The 12,883-nt window shown below is 45.1% G+C and overlaps 2 protein-coding genes across 4 annotated transcripts in view; one reads left to right on the top strand and one right to left on the bottom strand.

Annotated features, from left to right (window-relative positions):
* The window catches only part of Cluh (clustered mitochondria (cluA/CLU1) homolog), a 26,334-nt gene extending 24,118 nt beyond the window's left edge, over positions 1-2,216 (top strand). For both annotated transcript variants that reach the window (XM_013016505.1, XM_013016506.1), the window contains exon 26: positions 795-2,216. In XM_013016505.1, coding sequence (XP_012871959.1) covers positions 795-981 — 187 coding nt within the window. In that variant the 3' untranslated portion in view covers positions 982-2,216. The remainder of the gene's footprint in view (positions 1-794) is intronic.
* A 2,925-nt stretch (positions 2,217-5,141) lies between these two features.
* Pafah1b1 (platelet-activating factor acetylhydrolase 1b, regulatory subunit 1 (45kDa)) overlaps positions 5,142-12,883 on the bottom strand; it is a 68,407-nt gene continuing 60,665 nt past the window's right edge. For both annotated transcript variants that reach the window (XM_013016465.1, XM_013016466.1), the window contains exons 10-11: positions 12,302-12,458; positions 5,142-9,047 (exon numbers count right to left, since the gene is read on the bottom strand). In XM_013016465.1, the coding sequence (XP_012871919.1) occupies positions 8,974-9,047; positions 12,302-12,458 (231 nt within the window). In that variant the 3' untranslated portion in view covers positions 5,142-8,973. The remainder of the gene's footprint in view (positions 9,048-12,301; positions 12,459-12,883) is intronic.

The raw sequence follows: 12,883 nt of genomic DNA, 5'->3' as shown, positions 1-12,883 counted from the left end.
CTTCCTTCCTTCCTTCCTTCCTTCCTTCCTTCCTTCCTTCCTTCCTTCCTTCCTTCCTTTCTTCCTTTCCTTCCTTCCTTCCATCCATCTCTCTGCCTCTCTCCCTCTCTCTTTGTGCTAGTCCTGGGGCTTGAACTAATGACCTGGGTGCTGACTCTGAGCTTTAGTGGTCAAGGCTAGCATTCTCCACTAGAGCCACAGCTTCACTTTTGGCCTTTTGGTGGTTACTTGAAAATTAGTTTGACAAACTCTCCTGACAAGGCTGACTTCAAACCATGACCTTCAGTTCTCAACCTCCTAAGTAGTTAGGATTACAGGTATGAGCCACTAGCACTCAAGTCTTTTTAATGCAAGATGGTGGCATACATGTATTCGGAGTTGTGTTAAATGATATACTTAACATGTATCTTCGGGCTGGGACATAGCTCAAGCAGTAGAGCACTTGTTTAGCAACCCTGTTTTTTGTATCCAATATAGATAGAAGTGGCTCCATTCTTCCTCTGGTTCTTCCAGTGCATGAGGTGCCGTCCTATTTTCTGTAGTTCTAGGGTTTAAACTTAGGACATTGCTCTTAATAGCAGGATGCCTGGTTGCCAAGCCAGGCCTTAGCTGCTAGCTCTCTTGGTTACATGGAGCTTCGACTTTTTTTTTTAGCACTTTGTAGCCTTTCTGCTTTTGGGAGGGAAACCTACGTTCCACTTCTCAATAAAGCACAGAGGTTGATTGTGCCACGAGTGTATGTGTAACGCCAGCAGGGCAACTACCCTGACCTTCACCCCTCTCCTTCCACACAGCCAAAAAGACTTGGAGAATCTGAAGGCTGAGGTGGCGCGGCGACATCAGCTCCAGGAGGCCAGCAAAAATAGGGATAAGACTGAGGAGCCCATGGCCACTGAGCCCGAGACAGCGGGAGCCCCAGAGGACATGGGCACCCAGCCCCAGCTTGCCAAGGACCCTTCTTCCCTGAGCTTGCAAGGATAGAAAGGGAGATGGACAGTCAGCGGTCCCGGCCCCGTTACCCAGCCATCCAGACAGACTCCAGGAAAAGGGGGCATGCCCTGCAGATCGGAGAGGAAGCCAGCCCCTCTTCTTCCACGTTCCACCCCACCCACCCCAGCATTCTCCTGGGACCCCAGCCTGGCCTGCCTGTCCCCCCTCCCCCAAAGATGTTTTTGCACTGGTTCAATGAATACACGATACAGAGACCTAGTTGAAGACACGTGAATGGAGTGTGTGGGCATCAGTGGGGGGCAGGCGCCCCTCAGACCCCGCCCTCAGGCAGGTGTGTGCGAGTATGTCCATGTCCTGAATGTCTCCGTCTGCCCGTCCTAACCTGTACATAGCCCTTGTCAGTGCTGAGTGGATGACGTGCAGATGCCACTTCTCAGGTCATTTGTATGTTTGACATTATGGCTGCTGCTTTTGCTGCCACTATCCCTGGGCCCAGCCTGGCTTGCAGTTCAGGTTTAAGCCAAAAAAAGATGGGGGAGGGGGGCTTTCCTGTGTCTTGAAGGGGGAGCTTGAGCTCTAGTGACAGGGCTAGATGGTTGGGATGCACTTTAGTCTGGTGGCAAGATGAAAACTCTGGTGGTTTTACTAATGTGGATTGGGCCTGGCCTGGCCATAACCTTCAGGGTGAGGGGAAGAGGTTGTAGACCCCCCCAGACATCCTTGGGCCCAGCAGGAGGCACTGCCATGGCTCCCTCCAACCTGCCTCCCTGCACCCCAGGTGGGGATAACCTTGGGAGCCACCGTCTAAATTGAATGTATCCTCCCCATTTTAACCCAAGCTGCCTAACGCACATTGGTGGGGGGAAGGTGTCTGGGGATTGTTGCCAGAAGTAAATGTCACCTCTCAGTGGAGCCCAGCTTCTGACCTGGCCCTTGCCACACAAGCACCTACAGACTAGCTCTGGGGTGGTGGGGGTCCCCATTGCCCTGGCTCCCCCGCCGCCTGCCTGTGTTGCTTCCCTGTGCCTGCTGTCGGGGGAGGAGAGCACTGTCCTGCAAGCCAAGGAAGCTGCTCTGGCTGGGGCCTCTGCCTGGGGCTGGCCCAGGCTGCTGCTGGGGAGGGTCCGTCCAGGTACCTTGTTTCAAAGGGAGCGGGTGTGAGCTAGCAAGCGAGGCATCCCCATGGCTGATCAAGAACTTTTTCTTGTTTTTAAACCATCACGTCTTCATTTCACATTGGAATAAAGTGAGTTTTTGGAACCTGCTGTGCCAGCTTCACCTGTGTGCTCTGTAAGCTGCGCTGATGGTAAAGCTCAAGTGGGGGAGGGGGTGTGTGTCACAGGCTTGTCCCACAGGCAGACAGTCCTGTACAGTCACTAGACTAGCTGGACACTTGCACTGCCTTTCGCTTGCTGTAGGAAGATAGGGTGGCACTGGCCAGGAGGTGGGTGTTGAGCATGGATTACGTCCATCTTAGAGCCACCTCTAGAGGGCTAATGCAGCCTGGAGGAGGAGCCCCACGCAGGAAGACCTGAGGGCGGTTGCTGTGGAAGGACCACAAGGAGATGGGGTGATGTTGCTCATTCGGTGGTACGCTTAGCTAGCCTTCAGGGCCTTGTGCACCTTTAGAAGCCTTTTTAGGTTGGCTTCTGAGCCAGCTGGGGACCTTACCATTTGAAGTGACATCTAAGGAGAGGTATCAGTGCCTTTTGTCGTGTCAGGACTTTGGTGGCACTCTTGCAGACAAGGTCATAGAAAGCTGAGGCTGGTTTCATTATTATAGCACTTGTTACACCAAGGTTAATGCTGTACACTTGTGCCAGTTTTACTTCCACATTTCAGGGGAGGTAAGTCTCACGGACTTTCTGTCCAGGTTGGCTTTGAACTGAAATCCTCAGATGTCAGCCTCCTACTAACAGATTATAATCATAAGCCACCAGTGCCCAGTTTGATTTTCTCTTAACATGCATGTGACTTCAATTTAAAGTTTAACAGTTGGTGATGCAGCTCAGTGGTAGCACTTGCCTACCACAAGACTTTAGATTTGATTCCCAATGCAAGTTAACAAACTTTAAGCTGTTTCACCTGTCCACTTGCATCCTCAAAGCTGTTCCTATCAGTTAGTGGAGGAATCCTTACATGTCCTGTAGCTGAAGATATCCTGATGGGCCCAGACTACTTCCTCAGCCCCATGTGGGTTCACATCGTCAGGTGGGCAACCTTAAAGGTGAAGCAAAGCACCCCACTAGTGGGGTGAAACTGACTTACAAGTGGAATCAGAGGGGCTGGGAAGGTGGCTCAGTGGTAGAGCGCTTGCCTTGCATGCATGAGGCCCTGGGTTCAATTCCTCAGCACCACATAAGCAAAAAGAAAAAAGCTGGAAGTGGCGCTGTGGCTCAGGTGGTAGAGTGCTAGCCTTGAGCTGAAGAGCTGAGGGACAGCGCCCAGGCCCAGAGTTCAGGCCCCACAACCGGACCAAAAAAATAAAATGGAATCAGATACATACATACTGTTGAAGGTACAATAAATACTGAGTCACATTGAAAGAGGTGGGCAAGTTTGGGCAGCACTATTCTTGTTTATTCATCACTTGCCCCAACCCCATAATGGCCGAGCAGCAGGGTGCGATGTGGTGAAACGGTAGGCACAAGGACGAGAGGCCATCTTTCAGGTATTTGAAATTCTATCTTGTACTAATTGTTCATGTTCATGGACAGGGCCAGGTGGGAAAGACTGCCATTGGAACACTGATGAATGAACTGTCAGCGGGAAAGGGAGAAAGGACAGATCAAATCACAGGTTGTGGGACCCTAGGGTCAAATTTGTTAGGCGAAACGCCGAATACTAAAAGCAGTTCTTGTCAGGCTTGCGCATCTGGAGGGCAGGTTAAAATTGAGAACTGGAGTCAAGCAGTGAATGGCCCGTTTTAATTCCAGTACTTGAGAGGCTGAAACAGGATTATGGTTCCCGGTCAGCTAAGGCCAACATCTTTATCTCAACAAATAAAGCTGGATGGGATGGCTCATGCCTATAACCTCAGCCACCTGGGAAGCATACATAGGACCATGGTCCAGCAAGCCCTCCAGAAGAGACTACAGCTCTACTTGAAAAATTAAGCAAATATGGCTTATGTGGCAATAACTTTTAAATAAAATGTTTCAATGGTCCTAAGGGGGACCAGATGCTGCTGGGTAGGGGACACCTTGAGAACTGTTACCCTATGAGATTTTGCTACTTGACCAGACTAACAGGGAAAGCAACTGCACCAAGATGCAGTACTTTCCTCTGGAATTCCTTTAATTTCTCTTACCCTCCTCCAGGAACAAAAAAGGCCATACATCCTGGAGGGACGTGTGGTGTAGTGTGTGCTGTGCACAGGCTTCTTGCCTATCACAATAGTGACACTACAGCTAGACCTCTACCCCTCAGGACAGTGGTCAGGCCTCACACCAGGATCTCAATCCTGGATGGGGGGAAAGGCATCAGGAAAATAACTGGGCTGCAAGAAAAGAGCCGCTTAACATCTGTAGTTTGTACATGAGTTGGAAAGAATGCAGGCTAACCAGGACATGGCAATCACCTGCCCAAATGGGGAGGGAGCCAGGAGTGTCTGGAGAAAGGATGAAAGATGTCTTGTTTTGAAAATAATATAAAAGCATCGGGCTGGGAAGGTGGCTCAGTGGTAGAGTGCTTGCCTTGCATGCATGAGGCCCTGGGTTCGATTCCACAGCACTACATAAGCAGAAAAAGCCAGAAGTGGCGTTGTGGCTCAAGTGATAGAGCGCTAGCCTTGAGCTGAAATGCTGAGAGGCATTGCCCAGGCCCAGAGTTCAGACCCCATGGTGGACAAAAAAATTAAAAATAAATAATAATAAAGCATCTTCATGATTCCAAAGAGGCTCATTCACTAACAGAAGAGGGCAGGCCTTTATCTCTGAGCTCTTTGCAGGGGCTGTCATAGACCACTGCTGGCTCCTAGCTGTAGAGCTACAGCTGTCCAGTAGTTCTGTGCAGGCCCACCTGGCTTCCTCTGAACTAGAGGGAAGAAGACAGGCCACTGCTGGCACTGTCCTCAAGAAAAGCCTTCCATCAAGACTCTGCTGCTCTGAGATCAACTGAAGTCTTGCTCTATGAGGCGTCACTTTCAATCAAGACATGAGCTGTACACAAGATAAAAAAAAATTCACATCTAGTTTTATAGGCATTTAATAGTTTACCAATTGGTACAATAAGATTTTTAATATGCAGAAAACATGAATAAATTTTGTTTTACACAGTCTGAGAGCAACAAATCTTACTGTAAAACACAAGAGCAGTATTATATACATTCCTTTACTGATTTTTTTTTTAATTGTGTCAATAATCTTCAGTGAACTCTTACAATCTGGGAACTGTTTTCTCCAATTACCACCTCTGCAATGTTCATTTGGAATCAGTGCTGGCCTTCATGTCTGTCGGGACTGATGGCTAACTCGAAGATCTGTGTGTTTGTATCTCTAACATCTTCGAAGTGAGCTTTAGAGATGCCTGAAGGATAGTCACGACAAGAAAGCAGCTACTTACATGATAAAGTGGAAAGATAAAAAGGCCAGTCCAGTCCAGTCGTGACTTGTAAATCTAGCTTGCCCTCCTCCCCCCACCCACCCCACTGGAAAGAAAACCCAAAACTTTCCCCACCAATCTTGTACAAATCGCTTCTCTACCAGGAGATTCTTTGCATCATCTAGATGAGCACGTCAGACTTATATACAGCTGGACAGAAAGAGTCATCACTTCAAGTGCCTGTTCCTTCCATTTCAACTTCAGTTGCTTTAAGGATTATCAAGCCACCACTGCCAACAAACAAAAATGGTCTTTTGTTTTAGGATAGTTTTTCTTTAAATTAAAAAAGAAAAGGCTATTTAATGAGTGATATCTGAAAGTTCACATAGAAAAAGAAAGAGGCAAACAGGAGAGCAGGGCACTGACAGTGAGGAAGGAGACTGGGCTTGGTGAGTCTAGAGCCAAAGCTTCCAAAGGACTACTGTGCTCCACAGCCCGGGACAGCTTGCTAACACTAGTGATTTTGGGTAGTGCTCTGGGGACACCACTGGTCACACCACACAGACAAAACAGGACGGTCTTAGTCTCCTAAAGTGCAAGATGCCATGTCAAAAGCAACTATTCTCCAAGCGATGTGTACACCCATTTCCATGGCTTACGTTCTCAGAACGCAGCTAGGACTTCTTGGGCATATTGTAATTAGGGTGGTGCTGGAATGTGTTTGTACACACACACACACACACACACACACACACATACACACACACACTCACATACACACACAGTCAAGAATCATCTGAGGATGCAATTCTACCAGCTTTTTATTTCTTAATGGCCAATTTGATTGAGAAAGTGACAAAGCAGCAATGAACCTCTAAATCAACGAATAAAGTCCTCTACTTACAATCCAAACCAGTAACCTCATCATTGTCCTCATCCCAGGCAAGGCACAGGTTAGACAGCAGACAGAGAGGGAACACAGAAAGAAAGGGCATCAACAGGGCAGGAAACTGCAAATCTGATTCCAGATGGTGGATGGATTGCTCTCCCCCACCCCACTTCACTAGTCAAACAGGGCTCCTTACACATTTGGATCCAGTTGTGGACCATCCCTGAGATTCAATGGCCGCTGCTTCTTAAATGGAGGGTGTTTGGTAACTCATCTAAGCAGCAGGCTGTGGCAATCTCTCAAGCAAGGGTAACTGTACAGAGGAACTATCCTCCCTCATCACTAACAGTCACTTCAAGCTGCAGGGGAAGCAACCCAGTGGAGAGCAGCTTTGTTCCTCCACTTTGCTACCATCCCTCTTCTGATTGTTTACATCTGTGAGGGATTTCTAGATGTTGTGGCTTACCCTGAAACGATTCATGTTGCTACATGCTAAAATGGAATTAAAGGACATTTATACATGAACAAATGTTAAGATGCACCATTTCTATGTATTTATATTTCTTGAAATAGGACAGAAAATAGCAGCAAACGAGAACAAAGATATTTTCCATAGCTTTTGGAGAAAAATCTAGTCAGAACAGCCAGAGGGAAAAGACTCCTCAATGTAAGCAGGGTTGCGAGGCAATATTGTCCTGAATATTAACCTACTGAATTTAAGGAACTAGCTTAAGATGTAATTTTTGTCCTCAAAAATAGCCATTACTTCTCAAAAACACTTTCCCTTCCAGAGACAACTCTCAGGAATTACTAAAAACAAACAAGCAAACAAACATAAAGACACAATGTAGACATTAAGCTGCTTCTAGTTAATAGGTTGCCTATTCTGTGTGTGTATGTACAGGACATTAACTCTCACCCTTTGTCTTTCCCAGGAATCAAATTTCCATTAAATACATAAAAGGGGGCTTAAAAATTCACATATTACACAAAATGAATAAAATGCTATCCAGAAAAAAAGTATCTTTTGTTAAACTGCCACTGTTATTTCATTGCTTCTGTTAATTTTTCAAATGACTTTCATTAAAAAAAAAACTGTTGGTTAGCTAAACAATGGAATTCTTTATTAATGAACATCAATGGAATAGTGTTCCAAAAGTCATGGGCAAAAATTCTCTTAAATCTACTTGTAGTAACTCTGGATCAAAATATACACTCTTATTGGGGATGTGTAAAACGCTCCAGGGCTCCATTAGAGGGGACAAAGGAAGTGGCTTTCCTTGGGCTGGAAACACGTCCGTCCCCTCCTCCCCAACTTGTTTTTCAGAAGCATTAGGGTCAAAAAGGGGTTGTTCTAAAGCATGGTGCGGTATTCCACAGCAAGATTCATTTTACTTGTATGGTTTTAGAGCTTCTTCAAGAACTCAACACCCGAGAACATGGAGGTTGTGTGTGATAGACACATACAGACATATCCACTTTTAGATAGGCCCATATACTTACAAACATTTCTATATAAACAAAAGGTGAAAAACAGTACATTTTTATGCATACTCCATTAAACCCTGTCTTTTAACTTGTCAAAAGAAACATAGTCGAAGTGTTATCAGATTCACTTTGAAAAACAAACTGCTGTATTTCTCCCACTCCTTTAAAAATGGCAAACATAACCTTTTCAATATTTTTGTCATTATGTAATGCACATTGCACATCCCTAAAAAAACATCATAAACAAATAGTGATTTATACCATGACACTCAATGGGAAGATTAAATTCTACTTGGAAGTCACATCACTATACAGTCTAATAGTATGGAGAATACAACTAGAAGCAGATCTAGTGTGGAAAATAGAAGCTTAGACTATGACAGTGTTATTAACCTGTTTACAAAGCATTAAGACCCAAATGGAAGAAATGATTTGCTATTAGCTGCTGAGATTTTTCTTATTGAGATTTACAATCATTTTCTTACATAAATATACCACTATACTTTGCTTGATAGGCCGCCAAAACAAACATATCCTATTGATTTGGCAAATGGGTCATAACAAAAATTCCAATGTGTAATCCCCATTAAATTACATAGATGGTTCTGCAGATTTAGAATTCTTATTATCTAACATCTTTAGATTTATTAAGCACACTTAAGTGATGTTACATAGATACACATTTCAGAAAAAGCCCTAATAACCACCACTTTTCCCCCAAATGAGGCCATCAAGTCAGGCACCAACAGATAGCAGAAAGAAAAACAGGAATTATAATCCAACATAAATGACACTGTCAACTATTCAGTTTAGTGCCCTAGTTCAATTTATTTAACTTCTGCCCTTGTAGGCCTGGTGTGACCAATGCCAGCCCAGGTTTTTAAACCCTATGGTACTTCTAGACAACGTATGTAAATTTACAGTATACAATTTGGATTCACCATGCATGAATACTTTGTGTGTAACATTTAATAAGCTCAATCTACATCCAGAATAATTTACATGAAAGGACAATATTTATTTAAACAGAGCTCAATGGGGGACCATGGTATCATCAGAGTGCATCCAGAGGAAAAAGGGAGGAGGGGCCAAATGAGACTGAATCAACGGCACTCCCACACCTTTACTGTTTGATCTACACTGCCAGTAACCACATAGGGGGCCGTCTTGTGGAAATCTGAAAGAAAAAGAAAAAGCTTGTTTTCAAATCAGATTCAGACAGGTCTAACTTTTTACTGAGTCATAAAATAAGAAGCCAAGTCCACGTGTCAAGAATTTTTGCTGGATGCTGGTGGCACATGCCTGTAATCCTAGCTACTCAGAAGGCTGAGAGGTGAGCATCATGATTCAAAGCCAGTCTGAGCATACTCTTACCTCCAATTAACCACCAGAAAACTAAAGTAAAGCAGTGGTTCAAAGTGGTGGAGCATTAGCTTTGAGCAAAAAAAGCTCAGAACCATAGCCAGGTGCCAGCAGCTCATGCCTGTAATCCTAGCTACTCAGGAGGCTGAGATCTGGGCTGGGAAGGTGGCTCAGTGGTAGAGCACTTGCCTTGCATGCTCGAGGCCCTGGGTTCGATTCCTCACCCCCACATAAGAAAAAAGCTGGAAGTGGTGCTGTGGTTCAAGTGGTGGAGCGCTAGCCTTGAGCTGAAGAGCTGAGGGACAGTGCCCAGGCCGAGTTCAGGCCCCAAGATTGGACCCCAAAAAAAGGAGGATGAGATCTGAGGATCGCGGTTCAAAGCCAGCCCGGGCAGGAAAGTTCATGAGACTCTTATCTCCAATACCCTCCCCCCCACCAAAACCGGAAGTGGTGCTGTGGCTCAAGCGGCAGAGCGCTCGCCTTGACTGAAGAGCACAGGGACAGAGCCCAAGCCCAGAGTTCAAGCCCCATGACCGACCAAAAAAAAAAAAAAAAAAGCTCAGAACAAATTCAAGCCTCATGACCCAAAAAAAAAAAAAAAAAAGCTCAGAACCAAGTTCAAGCTCCATGACCAAAAGAGAAAAAAGAAAAAAAGAATAACTACATTTTGTTCAAATGATATCTACTTATGTAATCCATTCCATGCTTTTTTCAGAGACCAGAACTCAAACTCAGCTTTTGCTGAGTTCACTGGCTAGCAGCTAAATCACACCTCCAACACAGGCAAGATCGGTCTTGAACTTGCAATCCTTCTACCTGAGTTTCTTAAGTGCTGGGATTATGGTTGAACACCACCATGCAGACAACAATATCCCTACCATGTAGACTAAATATCCATGTTTTGCTATATAACCTATCCACCTTAATAAAAATGCCAAGCCTAAACAATCTTACAATGAGGCTCAAATCTAATAAAAAGGAAAGTCTCAGAGTATCTATTTGATAAACACTTATGGTCCAGGCTTACTACTAATGCTTTACATTTAATCCTTTATTATTCCTAAGGTAATGATTAACTCATTTCACTAAAGTTTCCTGACTATATATATATTGTCGATTGTGGGGCTCGAACTCTGGGCCTAGGCACTGTCCCTGAGCTCTTCAGCTCAAGGCTAGCATTCTACCACTTGAGCCACAGCGCCACTTCTGGTTTTTTGGTGGTTTTTTATTGGAGATAAGAGTCTCACAGACTTTCCTGCCCCAGGTGGCTTGGAACCCTGATTCTCAGATCTCAGCCTCCAGAGTAGCTGGGATTACAGATGTGAGCCACTGGCACCCAGCTTCACTGCCAGTTCTTGGGTGATTAATTGGAGATAAGAGTCTCATAGGGACAATTCTGCCCCAGCTGGCCTTGAACTACAACCCTCAGATACCAGCCTCCAGCGTAGCTAGGATTATAGGCATTAGCCACTAGCACTTGTCAGTTAACTCTTATCTCCAATAAAAACTACTAAAAAAGGGCTGGGAGCGGCTGGGAAGGTAGCTCAGTGGTAGAGTGCTTGCCTTGCATGCATGAGGCCCTGGGTTCGATTCTTTAGCACCACATAAACAGAAAAAGTAGAAGTGGCGCTATGGCTCAAGAGGTAGAATCCAAGCCTTGAGCTGATGGACAGTGCCCAGGCCCAGAGTTTAGGCCCCATGACCGCCAAAAAAAAAAAGGGGGGGGGGGGGGCTGGGAATGTGGATTAGTGGTAGAGTGCTTGCCTAGCATACATGAAGCCCTGGGTTTGATTTCTCAGCACCACATAAGCAGAAAAAGCCAGAAGTGGAGCTATGGCTCAAGTGATAAGAGTGTTAGCCTTGGGGCTGGGAAGCTCAGTGGCAGAGCATTTGCCTTGCATGCCTGAGGCCCTGGGTTCGATTCCTCAGCACCACATAAGCAAAAAGAAAAAAGCCGGAAGTGGCATTGTGGCTCAAGTGGTAGAGCGCTAGCCTTGAGCAAAGAAGCTCAGGGACAGTACCCAGGCCATGAGTTCAAGCCCTAGGACAGGGTGAACAAAACAAAACAAAACAAACAAAACAAAACAAAAACAAAGACAAAACTACTAAAAGAGCCAGAAGTAGAGCTATGGCTCAGGTGGTAGAGGCTAGCCTTGAACAAAAGAAACTCAGTAACAGTGCCCATTCATTGAATTCAAGCCCCAGGACCAGCATGTACACACACATCCGGACCCATATCCATATTATAGTGATGACGCTTATTAAACATAATTTCTGGAGTTCCTAGTACATGACAGTAGACACCTGCCAGATGAAAAGGTTTCTGAAGCCGGGCGCTGGTGGCTCATGCCTGTAATCCTAGCTACTCAGGAGGCTGAGATCAGAGGATCACACTTCAAAGCCAGCCCAGGCAGGAAAGTCCGTGAAACTCTTATCTCCAATAAACCACCAGAAAACCGGAAGTGGCCCTGTAGCTCAAGTGAAGAGCTGAGGGACAGCGCTCTGGCCCAGAGTTCAAGCCCCACAACCGACAAAAGAAAAAAAAAGAAAAGGTTTCTGAATACAAAATCTTGTTTGTCTCTGGGTGAAGTGGCTCACACCTATAATCCTAGCTAGTACCAAGGCTGAGATCTGAGGATCATGGTTCAAAGCCAGACTGGCAGAAAAGTCCATGAAACTCTTATCTCCAATAAACCACCAGAAAACCAGAAGTAGAGCACTTGCCTTGAGCTGAAGAGCTCAGGGACAGCACCTAGGCCCAGAGTTCACGCCCCATGCAGACAAAAAATAAATTGTCATCTTATTGAATACATAGTAGTAGGGAAGAGAGATTACCTTGGTATCCTTTTTAAAATTCCAGTTTTCAAAATCAGTATCTTTATTATGAAGCTAATCAAGGGAAGGAGTAACTGGTAGGAATTCCATGGAGTTTGAACCTGCCTTCTCTATTTTTCCCTGGAATAGCATGGACATTTCTTACCTGGAAAAGTCCCCAATGCTACTTAATACTTCCCTTACAACTGGCTCTCCACACTGTACTTGTTCAGAAACATCAGGATGTATACATACCCAAGGAGGTAACAAAGTGTTCATGCGCATTGAGGGTCTTCATGCATCGCTTATTCTTGTAATCCCATACACGTAAGGTCTTGTCATCAGCACAACTCAAAATAAATTTCCCCCCAGAATGGAACAGAACTCCACGTACCCAGTTATCATGACCCACCTTAAAGACAAAAAGGTACCTGACTTAGCAAACGGGTAAATTAAACAGCATCTATATAATAATATACAATAATGTTATTACAACAGAACCTTTTTTTTTTCTTTTCTTTTCTTAAATTTCATTTCTGGGGTTTAAGTTCAGGGTTTTGAGCTTGCTCGACATACATACTACCTGTCCACTTGAGCCATATCTACAGCTTTTTGTTTGAGTTTTTCAAATTCTCCTATTTATGTCACCTGCATGGCTGGGATGACAAGTGTACACCATGTCTAGCTTTCAGGGACTGAGGATGGGTCTTTCAAACATTTCGCCTGGACTGGCTTCTAACTGTAACTGTAATCCTTCTGAGTAGTTAGGATAACGGGAGTGAGCCACTGCACCCAGATACTTAGCATTACTGAAAATGACACAGGAATGTCCTTTTT

This window comes from Dipodomys ordii, unplaced genomic scaffold (genome assembly GCF_000151885.1).
Source record: "Dipodomys ordii isolate 6190 unplaced genomic scaffold, Dord_2.0 Scaffold31, whole genome shotgun sequence".
NCBI classification, from domain to species: Eukaryota; Metazoa; Chordata; class Mammalia; order Rodentia; family Heteromyidae; genus Dipodomys; species Dipodomys ordii.
Note: the sequence above shows the minus strand (reverse complement) of the source record. Positions and strands in the feature narration are given on the sequence as shown.